The sequence below is a fragment of the Euprymna scolopes genome, chromosome 28 (genome assembly GCF_053919585.1).
Source record: "Euprymna scolopes isolate OS-2025 chromosome 28, ASM5391958v1, whole genome shotgun sequence".
In the NCBI taxonomy this organism is placed as follows: domain Eukaryota; kingdom Metazoa; phylum Mollusca; class Cephalopoda; order Sepiida; family Sepiolidae; genus Euprymna; species Euprymna scolopes.
This window is the reverse complement of record NC_136509.1, coordinates 57,220,124-57,246,761: the sequence shown is the minus strand read 5'-3', so window position 1 is coordinate 57,246,761 and position 26,638 is coordinate 57,220,124. Positions and strand designations below refer to the sequence as shown.

Below are 26,638 nucleotides of genomic sequence, written 5' to 3'. Positions count from 1 at the left end.
ATAATGCAAGAGGGATAATTAGTCATATTTTTTTAATTAAAGAATGTAAGGGAGATAATTAGTCTAACTTAATTTATTACAGAATAATAAAAAAATATTCTAATCTATTTTTATTAATAAGTAATTTTTAATGATTTAAGGTGGTTTATATTTATTAAATTTAAACCAACGTTTATGACTGCATGTGAAGAATAGTTCCTCTCTTGAATTTAATAGGGTGGTTGTATTTTTTATATCTTCATATTTCAAAGTTTTTAGGGTCTCTTTTGTACATAGTGCACAGAATTTATCTCCTGGTTTATATGGTTTGCAAGATTCAATTACTTGCCATTTCAACTGAAAAGAAATATTGTTATTCTTGAGTTGCAAAATATACTTGGATAGAGTAGTTTGGTTTGACAGAGAGTTATTTTTAAAAGAATATTTGTGCGTTGAAATTCTATGTTTTATTAGGCCAGATGTGGAGCCAAAATATATTGCCTCTTGTTTATTGTGATTATGTTACGTTATATATATATATATATATATATATATATATATATATATATATATATATATATATATGAGAATGGTAAATGAATTCACAAAAACTATATATTGGTAAATATATATTGGTTAATTTTATTCAATAAGGAAATGTAATCGATTAGTTGGGGGATAGAAGGGACTCTTTATGCCAAGGCATTTCGAAGCCTAATGCTTCTCATCAGGTAACATAGTGGGGATGCGGCGTCTAACGTGAGATTCATTAGGAACGAAATAGATCAATTAACATTATAGATGATGTTGGGGGAGTTTTATTGAATTCTAAATAAAGGAGGAGCGTATTATATAGAGTGTAATGTAGAAAGTTGTATAGGGTCTTTATCATAGTCTTGAATGTACGTAGTATATGTTTTAAGGCTCAAGGGAGGTATAGTGTGGATGGGTGGTAATTCTATTTTATCGGTGTGGAAGATGTCTATTATCTATGTAGGGGCATTTTATTGACAGACGTAACCGAGACGACAACAGCACTATGAAATGGTGTATAATTTTGGGAGGGGTATTATGATGATGGTTTAAGGCGAAAGGGTTGAACAAAAGGGATTACATGGGACGTTCTGTTCCAGGGTATTAATTTAGTAAGGCGAGAGAGGGTTCGGAAGTGAGTTAAAGGAGCAAGTTTGGGGGTGTCTGGGTGGGTAGTTGTAAGGCTATAATAATAAATTTCAGAATACTAATATATATTAGATAATATGTAGCAATAATTCTAGGGTTACTTTGTTATTAGATATACAGGGAGGGGGTTGGGTGTAAGGCAGAGGTATAAGGATATAGTAGCAAAGTTTTTGCAGGTGGATAAAAAGATGAAAGAGAATTTAGGTTGTGAATTATTGGTATGGTGGGATAATAGGGCGAAAATGTACTACTACTACTACTACTACTACTACTACTAATAATAATAATAATAATAATAATAATAATAATAATTCTGATTTCGTTATCAACGTCTCACTGGAAAGGGATGGGATTCATTTCCAGAGGATTTCCCTCAATTCCGGCTCCAAACCAGAAGCTTCAAAGATCAAGCGTTTCCCTAAGGATGTTGGTGGTACCTACAATAGCAGAGGTCTGAAGGCCGCCTAAAACATCGAGGATTTGTAGTTTTTTCAATTGTCCTTCTAGACGACTTGATACGACTCCTAACATGCCAACTACGACCGGTATTATTTGTGTTTTAACCCCAATGTATACGTCTTATCTCCAAGGCCAATGGAGCATAATTGTTCCACTTTTCGCTCTCCTTCTCTCTCATATTCCTGTCCCAGGGTATTGAGAAGTCTACAATCTGCCAGTTTTATGAGACCTTGTCAATGACGACCAAATCCGGGCGATTATGTTCCAATTGCTTGGTCGTTATGACATTTTTGTCCCACCATACCTCTACCTAGCCATCCTCACTTGTTCTCACTTAATAATAATAATAATAATAATAATAATAATAATAATAATAATAATAATAATAGTGAAAAGGTAAATAAAATTAAGGGATAAAGATAAAATCAAAATAACGCATGAAATAAGATTAAGGGATAGAGGATGAAGAGTAAAGTAAGAAAAGGAAAAAAGGAAAAAAAGAAAAATAAATAAATTGAAAATTTAGTTAAATGGGGGCAGAGTTGGATAACTAGGATGCATGCATACAAAAATGAGGCACAAAGGAATAATATATATATATATATATATATATATATATATATATATATATATATATAGGATTAGCCAGCAAAGCAAAGAGTTCGGTAGACAATACCCCGGAGGATATAACTCTCCATAATAGGAAAATGTCTGCAAAAATCAACAATATAGTCCTGAATTTCCCGACTGCAAGGACCAGTGATCTATGTTATTTATGAACAAGCAAGATATAAACAACAGAATACATACATGCTCGTTTATAAGCGAGAAAAGGGTTCTTCCTGTATAGTGTTTCGGTGAATTGTGCTATTACTTGTAGAGAGATGTGGAAGAAGGAGACATTACCTCTGTCGTATAAAAGATGATGAGGAGATTGGGTTTAGTTAGTTTCAAGGTTGGTGTTGGTATTTCCGTGTTTGTCTTGTATATTCTTTGTTATATGGTTCCGTGGGTGTTCCTTAGTTAGTATTGATAAAATGTAATCTTTATTCGTCTTTGTGTATGGAGCAGCAGAATCGGGCCGGGTTCAATAACAGTGTCGAAGTAGCCAGAAATGAGCGCGTTCAGCTGCTTTTAATTTGAATGAAGGTCAGAGTAAGTTAGTAGTAGCGACAAAATAGCTGGATGGGAGGAGGTAGAAAGAATACTCTAAGCAAACGTGTGGAGATGGTTAGATCGACCTTAACTGACAGTCATGAGATTTAGATGGGAGATGGGAGTATGTGGGTATGCGTGACGGGATGGGGGCGATTTTGAGGAAATGGTCGGTTGCCCTTATCATAAAGTATTTTTAGTAAATTTAAATATAAATATTTCTGGATAACTCGGCTCGTGTCATCTAAATTTCCGAGAGGCGGTCACACCAGATCTCTGGTATGCTGAAAACGAATAGCAAAACTCACGAAGCAAGAAAGACAACAGACGCTTGAATTCTATTCTATGGAAGGTTAATTTCACAAATTTTACAGACTTTTACATGTATGTACACGTGAAGTTCTTAAGACATTTCTCCTCAGAGCCAGCGGATGGAGAGGGTAGTGGTCACATCTTCTGGGAACGGTATTGTTACTTCGAGTTTCATGCACTCTGGCTGGAAACTGACTAATTTTGCTTGACACTAGCATTATGTATTGGTGTGTGTGTTCGGGGTGGAAAATCTCCTAAGCCACACATGTGGGGAAAAAACAAATTTGCAGGTGTACAATTAGCCATTCGCTAGCTTGCAATCTGGGATCAAAATCAACATTTAATTCCCATGACCTCGAAAGGTCACGCCCCATCATTCAGAATCCCTGGCACTGAGTTCGTCAGCCAGACAATGTTTACGCTATTGTTTGAACATTTCCTGTCGTCAATTCCGAATAACAATATATCTCTGGTTGTCAAACAATAAAGCAAATATATCTATTTTGACAATGAAATAAAATATATATATATATCTTCTACCTTAGGTCTTTGGGATATCCGCCGTTGCCCGGGATCTATTAAAGCTATCTTAGCATGGTTATGCGGCTTCTTAAGCTCCCGAATGGTGAGCAAAACGTTCCCTTAGGTCAATTACGTTACAACATATTCTTGGAATAACTAGTGCTAGTTGCTAGTTGGGGTGCAGTTTAATAAGCGGTGTTAATTTTGCGGGATAAGATTTGGTTAGAGTAAATTGTCTGAGAAACTATGAGTAAAATAGTTGTAGCGTTAGTTTGAACTTGCCAGAAGGAAAGTGATTCAAAATGGGTTTGCTGTATTAATGTTATATAAGCGTTATATATTCAGAGAGTGTGCTAATAGTTTATATTAAAAGATTAAAGTCTTTGTGGCGATTAAAGCGGGGGGAAAAGTCTTTGTGGCGATTGCAGAGGGAAAAATAATATTTAGGGTGTTAGTCGTTTGCTAGGGGCAAGGAACAGCAAGGGAGGGTGTTAAGTTTCTGCATGGTTAGCATTAGAAGTGCTAGATATTAGTCCCTGTCTGGCGGTGTTCTTTCGGCGGGGTTATTTGAATTTTTGTATTTGAACTTTTTCTTGTGCCTGCCACTGCAAATAATCTCTGGTTTAGAGTTGAGGATGTTTAATTTATTAGGTGCCGTTATTATCTCGGTCGCCTCTGCATTACAGAGCAGGCAGTATTTAGAGTCTAGGCTGTAAGATTTGGATTTTCTTAATATTTCCCATTTTAATGAGAATTTTATGTTGTTTTGTTTCAAATTTCTTACTAGGTTGAATAGGGTTGGTTTTGTCTTAGGGGTCTCTCTGGAGAACGATTGTAAGTGGTTCGAAATTCTGGCTTTTATCGGGAAGGAGGATAATCCTATGTACGCATGTATTTTCGAGTTTGTGTGCGGTGTATTTAGGGTTTCTACATTTATCTGAGGATGAATTGAGTTTATATGTTCCGAGGGTTGTTGGGTGTGCGGCTCAGTACCGTCTATTCCTATTGGTTGCATGATCAGTTGTTCGGTGAGTGTGCTATTATTTGTTAATTATGTGAATTCTCGCTGGTATTACTAGTTCTATCGGCTTTGGCTGTCAAGTTATTTGGTGTCGTGGTAGATGGAAGTTCAGTTACTGTGCATGAGTATATAATGTCTGAATGTACACAGTCATTATCAAGTGGGCAGCTATTTGGATCGTTACAATTACAGTTTGGGTGAGCTAGACTTTGATTGTCGTTAACTATTTTCTGCGCTGATTCTATTTTCTTATTATTCGTGTTTATAGTAGTTTGTGCTATATTAGGCATGGTTGAGAAGGATAATTCGATAGTTTTTATTTAGTATCGAGCTGTATTTGTGAGGATGTTTGAATGAATTTTCTACTATTTTTAAGAATTTTGGGGGGATATTTGCGATATTAGTTTGGACGTTATTATTGTATGGGGGTTGTTCTTTCTTCTAATTCTTTTTTTTTGGGTGGGGGCTGCTCTTTTTGTATGTATTTTTTATTGTTTGGATTATTTTGCATATGATCCTTATGTTTCTATTTTTACTTATTATTTTGCTTGGATTGGGTAACTATGCCTAAGGTGCTGGGGTGATTCTTACCATTATTCGTATCATACTTAATTGTGTCATTCCAGTGTGTTACGGCAGTTAATAATAGTGAGATTTCCAGTGATGAATCAAATTTGCTGAATAGAACGAAAGAATTAATGAGAGGTAACGAAAAATCAAAGGTTTTTAATTGCAATCAGGTTGACCAGTCAAAGTTTAGGAATGCGACAAATAAAGTGAATAGGGTAATAAATAAGGTGTCACTCGAGAGCATAACAGACGTCAGAGACATTTGCAGGCAGGAGCCGTATTGGTTGATGAGATGGTAGGAGTGAAAGAACGAAAAGTGAAACAGAAAACAGAACCATATTAGATAGGGAGAATAGAAGGTGACCTGAAGATCTAGGTCGAATTCAGGCATGGTTCAAAGCCTGGAAGGGGACAAACAAGGGGATATTCACATTTCTGTTGAAGATTTGAGAAAACAAATGAAGTGCAGGCCTAAGTGGAAACGGTCTAAACCTAATGGAATTCATGGGTACTGGTTGCGATCTTTCACAGGAATCCATGAAAGTCCATTTATTTCTCTGGATGATTGTGTAAGATTGTGCCAGATACCAGAATGGTTTGTAGTGGGAAGGACTATTTTAATAATGAAAGATCCTACAAAAGGGCCAGATATTGAAAATCATAGCCCAATTGCTTGCTTGAACTTGCTTTGGAAGACACTGACAGGAATAATCAGTTCAAAAGTATATAATCATCTTGAAGTAAATGGTTCACTACCAGTGGGACAAAAAAAGGCGGGAGAAAAAGATGTTTAGGTAGAAAAGACCAACTATCGATTGATAAATGTATTTTAAAGAACTGCAAAAAGAAAAAAAACAAATTTGAATAGAGCGTGGATAGATTACAAGAAAACTAATGGTATGGTGCCGCAATTGTGGGTACCCAGTACGTTGAAAATGGTAGGGTTAGGGTTAGGGTTAGGACGTTGAAAATGGTAGGGGTAGGGTTAGGGTTAGGACGTTGAAAATGGTAGGGGTAGCCGAAAATATATTTGAGTTCATAGGGAAAAGTATGAGCAGTTGGAAAACCAACTTTTTGGGAGTCTGTTAGGAACAGTAAGCATCAGACGTGGTATTTTCCAAAGAGAACCTTTTCGCCACTTGTATTCATAAAGCACTCATATGATTGACACATGTACTAAGAGAGACAAAGATGGGATACCAATTGGAGAAGAATGGACTGAAGATAAGCCATATGTTATCTATGGATGATCGAAAATTGTTTGGCAAAATAGAAAAAGAAATTGACTCTCTGGTTCAAACAGTACAGCAGTGGAGTGAAAACATAAATATGGAGTTTGAAATTTCTGTGCAGAAAACGAGGAAAGAGAGAAGCTATGAAAGGCATCATTTTGCCAAATGGCAAAAGATTAGAAGATCCTGATGCAGAAGACTACAAGTACCTGGGGGTGCTTGAACTTGATACGATGCTTTGCAATGAAATAAAAGAGCAGACGAAAGAGGTGTATGAGAAGACTCAAACTGCTCCTGAAGTCTAGACTGAATGGTAGAAACCTGTTCTCAGCCAGCAATTCAGGAGCGGATACTGTAATTTGATACAGTGTAGCTTTTCGTAGGGTGGACACAGGAAGAAATAAAAAAGCTGGATAGAGACACACAGAAACTGTTAGACAAGTATGGAGCACTTCACCCAAATTCTACTGTGATCATGCTGTATATCTCAAGGAAGAAAGGAGGAAGAGGGCTGATTGGGATTGAAGAATGTATCGGGGGAGGGAGTTAGAAGTGTTCACTACTAGGCTAACTGTCATAAAGTCTTACTTGCTACAGTGGCGAAAGAAGAAGAGCTAGATAAAGAATCATAAGCAGAAGTACAAAGAAAGAATCGAAGCAGAAAAGTTGACTGAGTTGGTAAGAATGAAACTTCATTGTCAGTTAGAGCGAGGTACTAAGACATAAAAATGTCAGGACACCTGAAATTTTCTGTCAAAAGGTGACTTGAAAAGAGAAACAGAAAATCTTATATTTGCTGCTCAGGAACAGGCACTAAATACACATGCAATAAATAAAAACATTTATGGAAAGGACTGTAATCAATAACACACACACAAAAATGTAAATCAAAATGAACAGGTAGGGGAATACGTGATTAAAATAAAAAGTGTAATTACATTTTGTTTGTGCTGATTTAAAATGATTTTTAAAATCGAAATGTGATTTGTTTGTTTTAATACTAGATTAGCTGCTAGAGACAAAACGTAATTAAAATTAAACGTTTAAAGCAATGTTTTCTATTTCTAAATCATTATCGGAAATTGATTGAATGTAAGTAATAATGTACGCACAATTGTTTTCGTTTCTTTTCTATACAACAATAAAAGTGACGACTTGCGGGTACCAATTCCTCCCAGCCAATTCTAAGTGTCAGATTTCACATTTCATGTCTATTCTATGATAGTGACAAGAATTCACTGAATATTATTTCCAAATGTTTCTAAAATTTCTTCTAATCTCTATTTTAGTGGCATAAAGGCCGAGGTCTATATTTCTTCAGCGATGAAATAAAGCTGCCTCTTCCGATGGATTTGATATTCACCATCGACACAAGCAGTTCTATGCGGCACGATTGGCGCCAGATTGTAATAAACGCCCTCTCTACCATATTTGAGAAGCTACAGCCGACAGACAGATTCAACATTCTTCTGTACAACAGCAACGTTTATGAATGGAAACGAGATTTACAAGATTCAACAAAAGAAAACATTCAAAATGCAATGCAGTTTATCAGATCTTTTCCCAACAATGGAGGTAAGTAATCGTCCATTGGAAATTTGAATATTATTGCAGTTGTTTTTTATTAAACTCTTTTGTTGTTGTTTTTTAATCCACACTGGTCGCAAGAGGACATGTAATAATAGCGCTAAATAATCCCAGAAATTTATCTATTTTACTGGCTTTGTCAGATTTTTAAATTCGACGATCACACGAAACCCACGAAATGAAAGATCAGTAAAAGACGATTAAGAACTAATTATGATATTGTTTGAAATAGAAAAGATAATTCACTATGTGGGCGTTATATAAAAACAAGTATTCAAATTAAATTTTTCATAAATAATACAAAATGAAGAAACAGTGATTACTTACAATAAATGACGTCACCTAACCAAATTAAAAAGAAGAAATGTTTTACTTACCTATGAATGCAAATCCATTCAAAATATCTCAATGTTGAAAAGGCGAGAAAGATAGAATAATCAGTGGTTTAAAGATAGCAAAATTAGTATCGAAACGTTTCCACCAATGTACTTTTCTTTCCATGAAAATAAGAACTTTTGTGTTGTGTTGAATGGGGATCTTTTTTCCTTTTCCTCTGAAAGAAATTTTGGGCGTTGACACATGCTTGCTTCAAATTAACCTAACTCATTCTCTTTGAAGGAATTTGTGAAGGCGACACGCGTCACAACATTATATTTAACATCAACACATCAGCTCGGAATTCCGGATCCAATTCAAACTTAACCAATGACACATGTTGAAATAAGAAAGTAATAAAAATTGTAACGGATTTATTCAAGCAAGATTTATTCCCCAAACCTGAAATTATTTTATGCACGCATAGTTGTATACAGTGGCGGCTCGTGCCTAAGATTAGTGGGGGTGCTGTTATAAAGAAAACACCTATTTCTTTTAATATTGTGTAAAAATAAAACAAACATAAAATTATACATAATTTATATGTATGCACACGTATAAAAATACAATAACTTAAAGGAATCCTAAATAGATGTAAATATTTTACTTATTACATTCATTTGAAAGTAAACTCCATTCTTCTTGTTTTAATTTGTGAGAAAAGATTGATAATTTTCTCCTTAACTTCTGAATGACTGCTGAAGAACTTTTTTATCAATTGAAAGCACTGCAAGTTCATTTAGTTTTTCGCAACCCATGGTGTTCCTTAGAAAAGTTTTTATTCTTTTCAGAGTTGAAAAACAACGTTCTATCTCTTATGTAGTCATGGGAATTGTCAAGATAATTTTTATGGGTTTTGTGATTTCACTAAGAACATCGTTTAAATTGTTTTCCAAAATAAATTTCAGGAGATCAATTACTTTGCAATACTCATGGATATCTGACCTACTATAAAATATTTCTAGCTCAGTTTCAAACTTTTCTTTGTCAATCATGGAATATGCTTCAGTTGTCAAGGATATCTCTTCTGTAGGTAGTTTTTTTTCTTAAAACTAGCAAAGCTTATCTTGTTAAACAATTTAGCAAGTATTAAATGTTTAGTTGAAGAATATCTGTCCGTTATATCAACAGATATATAGTCACACAGTTCTTTAGCTTCGCCCTTGAGTGTTTGTGAAGAATTTTCACAGTATTTGGTGTTTCTTATCTCTAAAATAGCAGTTTTGAAATTTGTTATGTATTCATTGACTTTATATATGCTAATTTCCCGAGAAATAATTTCAACATGAGACATAATTTTATGAAATAGCTCAAACCAAAATATGAAATTTTCATCGTTCAAATATTTCAGAATTCCTGTCGCTTCTGCAACGGTCTCATCTACATATGATGTTGACTGAATTTCAGTGACAGTTTTTTTATGCTTGAACATTTTCATGAACTCTATTTATGTATGTTAAAGTTCCACCTTGTGGCGGATACACGTAGAATGCTTACAACCAGATGCTTCGTGAAAAATGGACAGACGCTGTGGTGATCTAGAAAAGAAAGTCGGAATAGCCAAAATGTTAGAGATAAATATTCTAGCATTTCGTGTAATGCTTGCTGCATTCCTCATTATTAAATTAAGTTGATGCGCATAACAGTGAGTGAAATGCGCATTACTATAAACTGCTTTTATTTTCGCCTGAGCACCAGCTTTTTTGCCTTTCATGACATTTGCATCATCAAATGTCTGAGCTATCAGTTTTTGGCGATTGCCTTGAAGGATTATATCTAATTGTTGTAGAATACATTTTGATATCCTATCAGCGGTTTGGTTTTCTGGAATAAAGAATCCCCAAATGCGTTCAAGTATTTTTTCATCCAAGACGTACCGTAAAACAATGATCATTTGTGTATGTTCAGACACATCTGTTATTTCATCAGCCATGACAGCTACAAAGGAAGCTTTGCTAATTTCTGCCCTTATTTCATTATGGTATATTTGTAAAAGACAGTCAAGTATGTCATTCTGAATAGTCTTGGAACCACCTTTGAAGACATTACTGGTTTCTAAGTGATTCTTTAAATCTGGATCTAATTAAGATGCAAAATTTAAAAATCCTCTAAATACACTTGGATTTACTGAATCATCTTTTTCATCATGTCCTCGTGAGGGAGTTTCAAAGTTCCCACAAAAGAAAATACAATCTATTATTTTAGATAAAATTTCACGGTTCTTCTTAACATTCATGTTATGATGATTGATTGAAAGTCTGCAGGCCTCACTAAGTTTTGCTTTAATATTTATGGTCCCCAAAATTGATAGGGAAACTACATTGTCAACGTGCTTCTCATGCTTTTCAGTTCTATCTTTCGTTTTGCTAATAGTTCTGAAACTATCTTTTGTCCATGTTACATCACCCCCTAACAACAAATAAGGAAAGCAGAACAATGCCTTTTTTAGTTCACAGCCGCAAAGCTAACTTTTCCGTTGGTACCATTAAAGCTACGAATATACACTTTGTTGTTGCTAATGCCTGGCTGAGATATTTGAATATCAGGCGTTGAACGGTTTCTTTTCTTAATTACAACTTTATCATGGAGAGACTGCTGTGAAAACTCAATCTGTTGAAGTTCATTTACCGTCGCAGAATTTATTTCTTGGGGGTGCAAGGAGACCATGGTTAAATTCTTTTTATATCAATTGTATTGGGAAAGGTAAGTACTAGGTAGTCTATTAGTAGAATATCAATTAGGGTAGAAGGAATACAATGTTTATGTGATCCTCTTTTTGCGATTCAACTGAACCGGAAGTTCTAACTGAGTTGAATCATACTTTTATAACTTTTAGGTCACAGATTTTTATTAACGAAAATAGTTTTACTATTTAACAACGGTTTTATTTATAAAAAAGCTAATTGTTAATTAAAAATAGGCGTATAAAAAATAAGCTTGTCATTAAAATTGCTTTTTTTAATACAAATATTTTTAACTTTGCCATTATAAGCCGTCGAAAAAGGGGTAATACGCAAAAACATTTTAATCAAAAAACACTATTTTAAATTGTATACACTTTACAGAGTAATAAAAAATATACAAATATATTTCTTTTAAACTTTACAGATTAAATAAAATTTTACCACAGGCAAACAAACGAAAAACATTGTTTAAATACATTTTATTTACAATTTTTTAATTATTTATTTTTTCATAAAAGCAAAATCTTTGCCTGCAAACGATGGTAAAGTTAGGAGATTACCATTTAAAAATGGTTTTATTGGATAACAGTTTTATTTAAAATTTAAAAATGTGTCTTTATAACAAAACTTTGTAAATAAAATATAGAATAAAAACGTTTACATGTTTGTACTATGAGCAAACAAAAAAAATTAAAGATACATAATTTTATTTACAAATCTTTTTACAACTTTTTATATAAAAATAAAAACAAACTTTGCTATTTACTAAGCTCATTATAAAAACGGTTTTACATACTCGTCTTGTTATTGCACATTTTAATTAAAAAACTTTGTTCAAAGTGTAAAACTTCTTGCTTTGTCCTCGTGGGATGTAAATAAATGCTAAAGCTTTATATATATATATATATATATATATATATATATATATATAATGTGTGCGTATATATATATATATAATGTGTGTATACATATGTGTGTGTATGTATATATATATATGTGTGTATATATATATATGCGTGTATATATATGTATATATATATATGTGTGTGTATATATATATGCGTGTATATATATGTATATATATATATATATATATGTGTGTGTATATATATATATGTGCGTGTATATATGTGTGTATATATATGTGTATATATATATCGTGTGTATATATATATGTGTGTGTGTATATATGTGTGTGTATATATATGTGTGTGTATATATGTGTGTGTATGTGTGTATATATATATATATGTGTGTGTGTATATGTGTGTGTATATATATGTGTGTGTGGGTGTATATATATGTGTGTGTATATATATATGCGTGTGAATATATATGTGTATATATATGTATATATGTGTGTATATATATAAATATATATATATATATATATAAGGCAAAAACATTTCTAACTAAAATGTATTTTAAAAAATAAACTTTTCTTCGCTTTTCTACAAAAAAAATGTAAATATTTTTTATTCTGTAAAGTTAAACTACTACAAAATAAATAAATTTTAAACTACTTAAAAATAAAAATAAAATAAGCCATATAGGTAAAATAAAAAAATAACATTTGTAACTTCAAGGCTAAAAGCTCGGACACTTTTAATTAAAAAAAAAAGTTTGGCATATTATATATTTTTGTCTGCTTAAATCGCATTTAAAAGTGTGGGATTTTTTTTTTTTTTAGTTGAAGATTTTATTTACAAGAACACGTTACACTTTTTAATAATAATAAAAAGAAAACATTTGTAAACAAAGCTTCTTTAAAAAAAAAAAAAAAAAAAAAAGCGAAAACGCGCAAACACCGCGTTTGGAACTGCGAAAAATACAGTTCCGATTTGACTCATATTAACCGTTCTAGATCGGGCATGCGCACAAGCGAATTTCACTAAGAATGTGTAACTGTGGATTTCGCAGCCCCAAGCAAAGTTTTGCTTTTATGCTTATATGAGTATGGGGACAATTATCGACATTAAGCTTCAGGATTATATATATATATATATATATATATATATATATATATATATATATATATATATATATATATATTATCACATACAAAAAAAAAATAAATAAACGTATTCTTTTTAACGTGTACTAATGAGTAGAAATGACTTGGGGGTGCTGCAGTTCCACAGCACCAGGCACGAGCCGCCACTGGTTGTATATGTTTGTTCCATTAGATGTTTTAACGTCCTTCCAAAGTGTTCTCCAGTTGCGAACAATTTTCAGAAGCACTTTTGGAATATGCCGGGAAAATTTTTTATGGGCCATAAGCACGTGTACGGCCACTTTTAGCTACACGTTTCCGCACCCCCTCGCATGTAGCAAAACATGGCAAGTAACCATGCCCACAGATTGCAATTCAATAAAGTAATCTATTATAAGCCCACAATACTACATAGGCAACCGAAACACATCAATAGTTGTAATAAAAAGAACGAGAAAAAAAAGATTACAAACCTTCGTTCATAATCTTTCTCGTCTATTCAGCTCAGTATTAAAGTCTAATGATATGACATTTGGATGTGCGATAGAATTAAAATGATTAACCAAAATGAATCATATAATATATAAGAGGAAAGTATACTTACAAAACTAATTCAAAGACATCGACATTTCTAAGCCAGATCTCTATATTTACATTTAACGAAGAGAAAGATAGAAATAAAATTAAAAAAAAAGCATAACATATTCGAGTGATTATTTAAATATATAATCGAACCTAATTGGAGAGTTAGACTATGTTACCAGCCTAGTTTGTACTTAAGCGAAAGTTAGAAACATACGAATAAAATGTGATAATGGAATGTTGTTTGCCGAAAATCGGATGGAATGGCTGTCGTTGAGAAACAAGAAAATAGAATTGATGTAAATGGTAAAAAATGGATATATAGTTATTTTGAGTGAGAGAATTTTAAACAAACGTTGCACAGCGATTCTCTAAACAATGGGGTCAAATGATGGGTCATAGTCAAATGATGGGTCATAGTCATAGTCATATGATGGGTCATAGTCATATGATGGGTCATAGTCATAGTCAGCTAGATCTTAATGGCGATGGAGAAGTTTTTGGTTTTAGAATTGTTGTTATGATAGCGAAAACGTTGTAAAAGGGATAAAAATTAAAAACACAAAATTGAAATGATAAAAGCAATTGTTCTATGTCGTAAAAATATATGACAAAAATATTATGGGTACTTGATTCGTAAGATTGGAAAGAGGTTAGAGTAATTGAAAAATAACTACCATTTCTCTTTTGTTGTGGAGTGAATGACGGTTATTAAAGATACAACCTTCCAGTTTAGGGCGATGAAGTTTCTGATGCACAGACTCATCCAACAATCCGAGTTAAACATAAAGAGTAAAAAAAAAAATAATGCCCTCCAATTAGTAAGGAGTTGCAAAAATTCTCGAGAGTTCATATCGAAGTTCTATATATAAACAAACTCAATAATTGTGTTAAACTTTTTTCCTTTGACACATTTTTTTGTCCAACTGTCACCATTTACTGGAACATCGTTCGACGATCACTTCCTTCCTGGCTCTAAGAACACAACATTGGTAGAAAAATGTGCATCATATAAATAACCAACCAGAACCAACGCGATAGCAATTCATACTACGCACATTCTTCTGCCAATGGCGTGTTTTAGAGCAAGAAAGCCAGCGATTGTTTATATGTAGAACCAAACGAACAATGACGCATCCAATACATGTGTAGCTGGTCTTTTCGTTGATATAGTAATAACAAAAGTTTCCCCTGGGCTGGCCCTTGTCATCTCCAAACTCTATAATAAATGCCTTTGTTTTCCTGATAGCTTAAAATGTGCCTGAAAAAGTTTTAAAGAACGTGAAATGAATTTACCTGCAAAACTATCGCCTCATAATTCTCCTGTCGCTCTTTCAATCTTTGAATCAGTAATTCCTCTCGCGATAATCCACCATCTTAAAAATGCTGAACTTCTTTCTGACAAACAGTATGGATTTCGGCAATCAAATTCTACCGTGGATATCATGACAGTCATATTTGAATGCGAATACATTGAAAAAGCATGAAGCCAGGGCTTGATATATTCAAGGCTTCTGACAAGGTCTGCCATGAAGGTCTTCTCAGGAAAATTAATTTGTACTGCATTATTGGATAAATTTTCAATATAATCAGATGCTTTTCACCTAAAAGCAAGATTCAAGTCATTTTCGATGGCCGTACATAAAAACAATGTGACGTTAATGCGGGAATGCATCAGGGGTCAACCCTTTATTATTCCTAATTGTTATAAACCCTGATGCAATCGTGTCCGAGATTGGTACATTTGCTGATGACACGACATTTTATTCTTGCTATGTAGATAAATCAAACGCACATATATCAAAGGCAATGGCTAGATCTAAAAAAAAAAAAATCACCTCCGGTCGATGGTGCAATGGGCCAAAAGTGATGGATTCATTTAATGCTACCCTTTCTTTAACAATTATTAGAAACCTTTCCAACCACTGGTTGCCATGGCTAATACTATCTTACCTTTCACTGTAATGGCCCTCAAGTGTCCGAAATCTGTCTATTCTAGTATCTCATTTTCCTAATACTGCTTGCTTTGGAATTACTTTCCCGTTTCCCCGACTAAAATTTAAATGTAATATGAAAAACATCTCGCCGCACAACTCCCCACTTACTATGACCCTATAAATCTGGCCCCTAATTTACAGTCAACGATATTCTGCCTTGTTTGGGGGTGAATATAATAAAAAAGCGAAGATGGTAACGTGATATGCTTACACTCTCATATCATGGCATAAATGTCGCTTGTTGCCTTTTGCACTATTTTGTTTGAAATTTATATTCATGACCGAACGCGCCATTCCGAGATTTAAAAAACTACCATAGAAACAACAAACGGGATATTTGCTTATTGCTTATTCTCTACAACAACAACAATATGTCGAAAAAAAAAAGACATACTGAAGATGAAGGTTTCCTTCGAAATATATTTATGAATTTTAATATAAATTTCAAACAAAATAAATGTCTGTTTATTTCGTAATAATGCGTTGTTTTGGCTTCAAAAGTATACAATACGTATTTCATTTTATTCAAACTCAACCAGCACTTCTAAGGAACAAAATCTTAACACACTCACACAGATATATATATATATATATATATATATATATATATATATATATATATATATATATATATATATATATATATATATATATATATACTTTAAGATAATGAAATGAAAGATTAGTGAATCAAGTGGTTTCAAGTCTTAAAAAATATTATTGGAAGATAATATTTATACAAGACAATCCAAGCCAAATGAAATTGCTCAACATATTAGATAGAACAAATAAAATTAGAATTTATATATTCAGATTTCATTTAGAAAGAATTACTTTTCAAAATAAAAAAATATTGTTTGAAACAAAGACTACAATTAATTTATTTTGTTGAAGTCTATTATCCAATAAAATAAATAATTAAATAATGCTCATCTCAACAAATGAATTCCAATTAAAATAATATATATACCATTCGGTACAGACCCGATCATGAAAGATCAGATAATAAATAAACTTCGATGTATAAGATCAAAAAATCCAACCATGATCGCCCTTCGAGGCCCGTGGCACAGTGGATAGAGACGTTGAATCGTTACGGTTCCAGGTGAGAATTATCTGAATCCTACCCATAGCCGGCCAGAGTCTTACTTGCCCAAAACGTGGTGGGATGATAACAACTATGGATGGCAGTAATTGCTGAGGATGCAGTTAGGAGATTCAGAGTTCTTATCCCGTCGCGGTTGCCACCTGACGAAGGCCAGAGGAATAGTTGGCCGAAACGTCGGGAAGCAACAACTAAAACAGATGAGGATAATAGTTCGCAATAAAATAAATTAATAAATAATGCTCATCTCAATAAATGAATTCCAATTAAAGCCGTTTCACAAGTAAGTCGGATTCTACCTTTTTAGGCGACTACGTGTGAAAAGAAAGAAGAGGCTTGAAGTTTTGTTCCAAGTTCTGCAGAAGGGCAAGTCATGTAGAATCAGCAGAAAAGAAAGTCCTGTAAAGTCAGCAGACGAGCAAGTCCCAAAAAATCACACACACACTAAGGTACTCTTAAAGCTGCAGCAGTTCACCGATACGATCACACTGACGTCGATCCTAGAAAAGACACCCACATGTTCCAAACACACTCCCTTTATCCTTCCGGCGTTCGTCCTCGGCCAATCAGCAGCCAAAGAACGGTCATGTGGGGCCCAGTGATGATCGCACAATCTACAAGATGAGGACGGCGCCATTTTGGAATTTCTCCCGGGTTTCGTCCATGCACGTACGCACACCGTAGGAGCGTTCCAAGGTAAGGCATGACGCGCAGACACGTGGGCGCTTCCTCCCTTCATTTTCTTCGCCTCTACAATCTATATATCTATAAATGTGAAAATGTCTGTGTGTGTGTTTGTCTGTTTGCGTATGTAAATTTTTCTACACAATAACTCAATCAATTTTCGGTCTACAGACTCGAGATTTGACATAAGGGGTAATGAGATTTGGGAAAAAAATTTTTAATCGATTTTCAGTCAGAAATTTTGCTGTCAAGGGGTCAAAGTTATAAATTTGACCTTTGAGAACTCTACCAAACTCCTACGCCAATTTTAGGTCTAAACACTTGAAATTTTAGATACAGGTTACTGGGACATGGATCAAATTTGATTTGAGCCCAAAACAATAAATGTTAGGGGGTCAAAATTGGGGTCAAAGTTAAAAAAAGTTGACCTCTGTGGTCTCTTTCAAATTACTCAGCCAATTTTGGGTCTAAATATTTGAAATTTTACATAAAGTGCATTCAGACATGCAGCAAGATTTTAATCAGCTTTTGGATGAAAGTTTACCTGCCAAGAGGTGAAGGTTGAAGTAGTTGACCTTTGCAGCCTCTACCAAACTCTTCCATAAATTTTGGGTCTAAACACTCAAAAGTTTAGATATAGGTTACCTGGACACGGGTCAAACATTTTAATTTGATTTGAGCCCAAAACAATAAATGTTAAGGGGTCAAAATTTTACCTCTACAGTCGCTACTAACTTTTCTCTATTATATAGAAAGGCATTGCACACTTTTTAGCATATACATATGCACATAAACCTATGAGCAGTACATAGGTCCCGAGCTAAACCGGACTGAACTGCTAGTCTATATATCTATAAAGTAAAAATGTCTGTCTGTGTGTATGTCTGTGTATATGTCACTATGCAATAACTCTGTCAATTTTCAGTCTACAGACACGAAATTTGATATACAAGGTAGTGAAATTTGGGAAAATCTTTGTAATCCGTTTTCGGACAGAAATTTGGCTGTTAAGGGGTCAAAGTTCAACGATTTGACCTTTGAGAACTCTACCAAACCCCTCCGACAATTTTGGGTCTAAACACTTAAAATTTTAGATATAGGTTCCTTGGACATGGATCTAACTTAATAACTTGATTTGAGCCAAAAACATTGAATATTAAGGGGTCATAATAGGGATCAAAGTTTAAAAAATTTGACTTCTGCGGTCTCTACCAAATTACTCAGACACTTTCTGGTCTAAACATTTGAAATGTTACATAAAGGGTATTCAGAGATAGGACAAGCTTTTTAATCGGTTTAGGTCGAAAATTTGAGCTACCAATACATAAATGTATGTATGTATGTTTGCATTCACAAGATTAGTATCGTTTTAAAGCTCGACCCTTCAGACGACAAATACTGAAAAATTGGCTAAAAACATTAATTTCTTCACCCTCAGCCGGGCACTTTGCTACAGGAAGGGGTTGCTTTTTTGCCGCATATTTTAGAAAGTCACTTCCTCTTTTCGATTGTCTAGCCTTAATTTAAACCTACGTCACTTCCGGTTTGGCAGTGGTCGTAACAGCAAAGACGTCAGGTTTTTTCCCCCTTCTTTTCCTCCTTTGCAGTACGAGTTCGAGCCTGTCTTCCTACTACCACTTTATTTTTTTCTAAACACACACCTATAAACACCCGGGCAACGCCGAGCTGAAATGCTAGTATATCTATAAAAGTGAAATTGTCTTTGTGTGTGTGCACATTTCCCTAGTAAACTACTCAGTTAATTTTCAGTCTACAGTCTTGAAATTTGACATAAGGGGTATTGAAATTTGGGGAAATCTTTTTAATCGGTTTTCAGCCAGAAATTTGGCTGTCAAGTGGTCAAAGTTCAACCATTTGACCTTGAGAATTCTACCAAACTCCTCACCCAATTTTGGGTCTAAGAACTTGAAATTTTAGATGCAGGTTACTGGAACATGGATCAAACTTTTTAATTTGATTTGAGCCCAAAACAATAAATGTTAAGGGGTCAAAATTGGGGTCAAAGTTAACAAAAATTTTACCTCTGCGGTCTCTACTAAATTGCTCAGCCAATTTTTGGTCTAAATATTTGCAATTTTACATAACGTGTATTCAGACATAAGGCAAGCTTTTTAATCGTTTTTGACCAAAAATTTGGCTGCCAAGGGGTCAAATTTCAAGAGATTTGACGTTTGTGGTTTCTATTCAGCCACTTTTTGATCTAAACATTTGAAATTTTACATAAAGGATGAGTAGACATGCAGCAAGCTTTTAAATTAGTTTTGGGGCGAAAATTTGGCTGCCAAGAAGTCAAAGTTGAAAGAGTTGATCTTTGCAGACTATCAAACTCCTCTGTCAATTTTAGGTTCAAAATCTTGAAATGTTAGATGTAGGTTACCTGAGTCAAAATTTAATATATATATATACATATACATATAAAGTTATGAACGGTTCATTGGGACTGAGCAAAGCCGGGCTGAACTGCTAGTAATATATTAAGAATACAATATTTAAAATAATTTCCTTAATCCACGGATTTTCAATTTAAGAACATCTCCTCTGAGAAAAATCACTAGCAAAATAATAATATTGGTTTGAAATTATTTTGCTAAATAGCACATACAAAGAAAATATCAAAGATTAAATCTCTTTATTAAAGATTTAATCTCTGAATAAAATAGTATAGAATCTTAGGGTGTGTCCGTATTAATTCTTAAATGACTAAGTTCATATAATTATTCACCAGCAAAATTTCATGCAAACTACCATATGCTTATATAGAGTGAGACTGTCTAATGTTTGCGCCTGAATTAATCGTTTAATAGTCATTAATTCCTTTCATTTTTGTGGCAATGTTTTGGTGGCCCGGAGGTAGAGGCTTACCAAATGGAATCAAAGGTGGCTTCATGGCTGGGTTCGAATGTCCCAACCGGTAGCAATTACCATCCCACAGTTATGATTGTGTAGTGTCTCTAGGTATAAAAGAATAATCATTATTTAACAATTATATGTATGCATATACATATATACTAGGAGGGATACCCGGCGTTGCCCAGACCATATAAAAAAGAAAGATAAAGTTGCGTTTTGAATACATCTGCTATATCACTTTTATCCCGAGCAATTTCGAACAAAACATATTAATGTTACTCTTGCCGGGCAACAAGGCCTGTTAACATACTTGCTCTAATACGACCTCCAATAACACTTCATAAATTTTCTTGTATAAAATTGTATAACAAAACACAATGACATGTTATTATAAATATCCTTTAAAAAAAATAATAGGGCACTTCTGCAGTTCGGGAACATGAGACGATTGTGTGTATTTTAGTTTCAACAATGGCCGATAGAAGTAGTTTCTCAGGCAAAAAACAGGGGTCGATAACTCGCATTATTCGAAAAGTTCGTGCAAACTTTTCTTCGATCTTTATACAATCTTACTGCAAAAAAAAAATAATCTAAAAACAATTTATGTTTCATTTTTTAATATATTTATTTTTTATTTTCAGTTATGAATCAGTCATTGAAAAGAAATATCAAAACATTAAAATTATATATGCATTCTTTGAACCAGACGTAACTCAGCGTTTGGCTCGGCTTTCCCCGGAACACGGAGTCAACAACTCTGGTTTAGCCGCTGTCTGACGTAACATGGCGATCAGTCAATAACTTTCAACTCGGCGCGCGTGCGCGCCCAAACAGCAAACACAAATTTGGATACAAATTTAAAACAAAAAAGTCCATCATTTCTTACATGCAAGTCAGTGCATTCTAGCAAACAGAGGGAGCATTATCGACGGCTATGGCTGGAGATATGGAAATGTTTAATGTCGACGGTAGACAGCAATACGGACAGGGACCTACTTCCCAAAACTTCGATTGAAAATCGTGTGCATTATCAAACTGATATACCTGTGGGCGTTTGAGATGGCAACGAACAAAAACCTCCAGCACGAATATGGGTTGGGATCAGCGCTAGGTGTATCAGAATTTTCAGCTGAGTCGCCATAACAAACATTTGTTTGAATAGACACCTATCCGTCTATCAGATTATAACAATATGAAAACGTAATTTAAACCCGAAAATTTTATTTCAATAAAACGAGCAAAGACCAAATTTTAATATCATAAAAGCTTTAATAGAGAAATAAACAATTTTATTTATTTTTCCTTGGATTTCTTCACTTAACATTTCACCGAATGTCGAACAAATAACACTAGTTGAATTCTACGATATTTATTTAACTGGCAAAACATAACTTACCTGTTCCACATGACTAAGATATGCTTTCTTTTAATCTTCCTGTATGAGAATTTATTCATATTTATGTATTATAATCCATGTATTTTTAAAATGGAAGGATTTTTCCAACACATGTCACGATAAATCGTGTCTTTAAAGAAAGTTTAAAGAAACCGGATGTTAAGATTCTCACTTTGTTATCTACGGAAGCATATAAGTGTAAAAAAACACTAATTCAGAAACGTTAGTAATCTCGATATGGGATTATATTCCTCCAAATTTTCCACTTTTAAAGGTTTTCGGGGGCGCTGAAAACGGAAATAACCATTTATATATACGGCAAACGAAACTAGTAGTTTCCAAGATAAGAAATTTTACAAATGGTCACAAAGTGGGGGGTCACTTTTCTATAATGATGTGACGTCAAATGGGCACCCACTTTATGGCCACATTGCGGGTGGGCAATGAACAGAATTTGGCCGTAACTTTAAAGGAATTTTCGAGGGTGGAGTAATTCTTCATATTGACCCTATATGAATAAAGGGTGGAATTCTTCATATTTACCCTATATGATTAAACAAACATTTAATGTAATAATAACAAACCAAAACACGTCTTCTTTATAATATAAGTTTTTATTCCGTTTTGTATAAAATAAACGAAGGTTTATGTATATATCAAAAATATAAACAGAACACTTTAGGATTGACATTTCCTATTTTCCAATGTAAGTAAGATTTTAATCAAATAATTTCTTATAAATTCTTCAAAGATGTGAGAAATTAAGCAGAAAGACAAAGAAATTCCATTTGAATTTATTGACATAAAAAAGAAATTGAGTTTATTCAGGGGGAAAAAATTAAGATAAGTTTGCAAATGTCTTTAAAACAAGAAAATAAATAAAATTTTCCAGCGTACATTTTGAAATCAGAATAAAAGTTTAAATAATTTTATTTAAAACAAAATAAGAAAATATAAATTCTCTTTAGACAGATTTAAATTCCAGAATAAAACGTTTTTCAATATTTTTTTTTTTTTTTTTTTACAAGAAAATAAATTTTTCCAGCAGACATTTTGAATTCAGAATAAAAGGTTTGGATTCAATTTTTTTTAAACAATAAAATAAGAAAATCTTAATTTCTTTGGACAGATTTATAAAACATGATAGAAATCTATGTGTACAGACAGACAGTAATAATACAAACGTAGTAACTTTTACTTTATCGCCGAAACATTTTCGGCGATAAAGTGTAGAAATTACCTGAAAAATTAATTTTTTTACTCAAATAAAGTTTAAAAAGTCAAAATAAAATTTAAATACAACTTTCTCATCAGTTACAGAAAGTAAAAAAATACGTGTAGTAAAAAAATTAAACTCACCATTATTCCAATAAAATTCTTTAAAGACAAGTAAATAAGTCTGAGGTATGCAAAAACTATATAAATAAGACGAACGTAAACGTGGATTAGCAGAGCGACAGTGTCGACCAGTTTAAAAGAATGCTTATGGTTTTTCTGTCCGACTTATAAATACCAAAGGGAGATAACTTATCGTCCTTTTTTTTACTGTTGGCGTGTTTATGCTATCATACATGAAAACTGGGTCTTTTATTTTTGGATTTACACGGATTACGGAATAACGAGCATATGAAATGTAATTTTTTTTTTTAATATCTTAAAGAAATACCTGAATTTTTTTATTTATTATACTATAAATCTGCATTATAGGGTATCGTCTTTTTTATATATATATCGAAAAAAAAGGAAATCAGGAATTAAATATAAAAATATACACTGACCGAAAAATATTGACTGGAAAATTCTAAACAAAAAATAAGCTTCCACTTAAAAAAAAAAAAAAAAAAAAAAAAACACGTGTTTATCGAAAAAAAGAAGGATTTACATTTTGGACTTTACCGGTAAATTTACAGATAAGTATTCTTTTTTTTTTTTTTTTAAATTTGAGTATTTTATTTATTGATGTTTTCTCTTCAATTTGTGATATGTAAAACGTGTGCACAAAAATTAATTATTAAAATTCTCATAGACATTTCAAAATGGGGGGGGGTGAATTTATAAAACAACGTTTGTCTAAAATATTATATTCAGTTTATCGGAAAGAGCATAAAATTTTACATTCACCCTGAAAAAACGTAAAAATTGAACGAATAGGAAAATTTTGATAGATTTTTAAAGTTTAAAAATTGAAAAATATTCATCTCGTAAAAATCAATTGATTTCATTACGTAACAAAATGGCTGCCTAAGCGCACGCACGCACTTTGTAAACACTGTTTTTTAAAAAATGAAAAATAATATTTCTATTATTGTTAAACAACTTAAATAGTTTATTTTGGAAGTATATTCTATAAAGAAAATAAATAACCCACTTTAGAAAGAGAAATTACGAGTTTTCTATATTTTATTCGCAGTTTTCTGTTAGGGGTGTCAAAAATTCCCCAAAAATTCTGATACACCTAGATCAGCGCACAGTGGTTCGTTTGTCTCCATATTAACTCACATCGCCAAAAGCTACCCAGTTGGTGAAGAGCTAGGTGTATCAGAATTTGGGGGAATTTTTGACACCCCAACACGAAACTGCGAATAAAATGTAAAAAAATCGTAATTTCTCCGTTTAAAGTGGGTTGTTTATTGTCTTTATGGAATATACTTTCAAAATAAACTATTAAAGTTGTTTAAAAAATAATAGAAATATTTTTTATTTTTTAAAAAACAGTGTTTACAAAATGTTTACAAAATGCCGGCGTACCTTTATGCAGCCATTTTTTTATGTAATGAAATCAACTGAATTTTATGAGTTTAATATTTTTCAATTTTTAAACTTTAAAAATCTGTCAAAATTTTTCTATTGGTTAAATTTTTACGATATTTTCAGGGTCAATGTGAAATTTTATGTTCTTTTCAATAAACAAAATTGATATTTTAGACAAACGTTTTTTGTTAAATTCACCCCCCCCCGCATTTTGAAATGTCTATTAAAATTTATATAATTAATTTACTCACCAAAGTTTTATATATAACAAATTGAAGATCAATAAATAAAATATTCAATCCCACCCAACATGATGGGATGATTAGCATCTTCTTTGCAGACCTCACGTATGAAAATCATCCAGTCACTACTGTATGTGTATCTGCATCGTCTATTTCTATTCTTATAATGGTTTGCGATGACTCAAGGCTCCAACAAATATTATTATATTTTTTTTGAATTTGAAGGTGACTATTTTCAAAACAAAAAAGAAGCCCTTTCTGATAGAACTGCAAAGATGGCCACCTTCAAATAAATCCGTCTACCCTTTTCGATTTTTTACGTAATGTTCAGTGTTTCTCACATTTGTTGCAAAAAACTGCCATTCATTATAAGCCCCAAAGAAGCCACTGTTGTGTGCATGTCATTCTTTAATGAGGATAAATATTTTAAAGTCCATTTATTTTCTTTTATTTCATCAAAGTTAAATATGTGATCCACAATCGTCTTTTTGCTGGCGTAATCCATTATAAAACAAAATGAAGTAATTGAACTTTTTTTCAACATCTAAAAAAAAGAAAGCAATCTTGTTTAATTAAATTTTAATCTTTTACAATTAATCACATTAAAACAAAATTAAGTAATTAAACTTTTTCAACATTTCAAAAAGAGAAGACACGTCTTTAATTAAATTTAATTTACATTCTTTACAATTAATCACGTAATTAAATTTTCAAAGATTACATGATTAAATTTTAATCGGTGAATAATTCTATTTATATTTTTTAAAATTAAAACTAAAAAAGTTTAAATTGTTTCAACTTTTTACTGTTTAAAATTTTTTTAAAAGTTATGTATGTATTGTTTAAAATAAGTAAAAAGCGTTTACTATTTTTTTAAATGTTCTGTTTATATTGTTTATTTTTGAAAAATAATCCTGATAGTTTAAAACTGTTAACTTCTGAAATACCGATATCATTGTTTACATATTGTTGGCATAGTAACATAACGGTGATTAGAGAATTCAGTTCCTTTTATGTGATAAAGAGTTCGAGAGTATTTTGCCATCTGAACTTCAGTCTTGCTAAATTACCTGTTTTTATTGTTTTTTTTTTAAGGGTATTTACCATACAATGTTATTGTGTTTCGTTATACAATTATATACAAGAAAATATATGCGGCGTTATTGGATGTCGTATCTTTGATAGAGCAAGTGTGTGAAAAGGCTGATTGCCCGGGAAAAGTAACATTAATATGTTTTGTTCGGAATTGGCCGGGTTAAAAGTGATATAGCAGGTGTATTCAAATGTAACTTCATTTTTCTTTTTTATATGGTTTGGGAGCTCTGCTAGTATATATATATATATATATATATATATATATATATATATATATATATATATATATATATATATATATATATATATATATATATATACGTTTTATTTTTTATTACCGTATCTTTCTGTTAAGTTTCAGCTACTTGGCCGTTTTTTTTTTGTCCGTCTGTAGCATCCTCAGACTTTTACAGAAATCTTCGCTATTTTGGGATGAGAAAGTGAAAGAATGAATGAGGTCAGGGGGTGCGAGGAGGGCGGAAGAAATAGAGGAAAGGAACAAGGGGAAGGTGGGGGTGCTTGGTATGTCGATAATGTTTTAGTTTTGGGGTTTAAGGAACTTGTGGGGGAGGGTCTGGGAAGTTTATTTCTGGTGTGGCTGAGGGCATAGGGATACATGGAGGGGAAGGGGAATATGTGGGGGTGAGAGGAGGGGGTTACTTTAAAATTCGAGTCTTAATGTTAAAGTTTTTATGCGTCTCGTTGGTGAGATGATTTCTTTTTGTATGTATGTCTTGACCTGTTGGGTGTTCGCTTATGTTTGGAGGCCGGGGAGGGGGGCTATGATTCGGTTTATTTATTTTTAGTTTTTATTTTGTTATTAATTGTTTGGAGAGGGTTAGTT

The 26,638-nt window shown here is 32.8% G+C and overlaps 1 protein-coding gene across 5 annotated transcripts in view; it reads left to right on the top strand.

The window, feature by feature from the left end:
• Positions 1 to 26,638, top strand: part of LOC145249653 (inter-alpha-trypsin inhibitor heavy chain H1-like) — a 362,855-nt gene that overhangs the window by 157,488 nt on the left and 178,729 nt on the right. For all 5 annotated transcript variants that reach the window (XM_080111426.1, XM_080111425.1, XM_080111424.1 and 2 more), the window contains one exon: positions 7,722 to 8,007. In XM_080111426.1, coding sequence (XP_079967552.1) covers positions 7,722 to 8,007 — 286 coding nt within the window. The remainder of the gene's footprint in view (positions 1 to 7,721; positions 8,008 to 26,638) is intronic.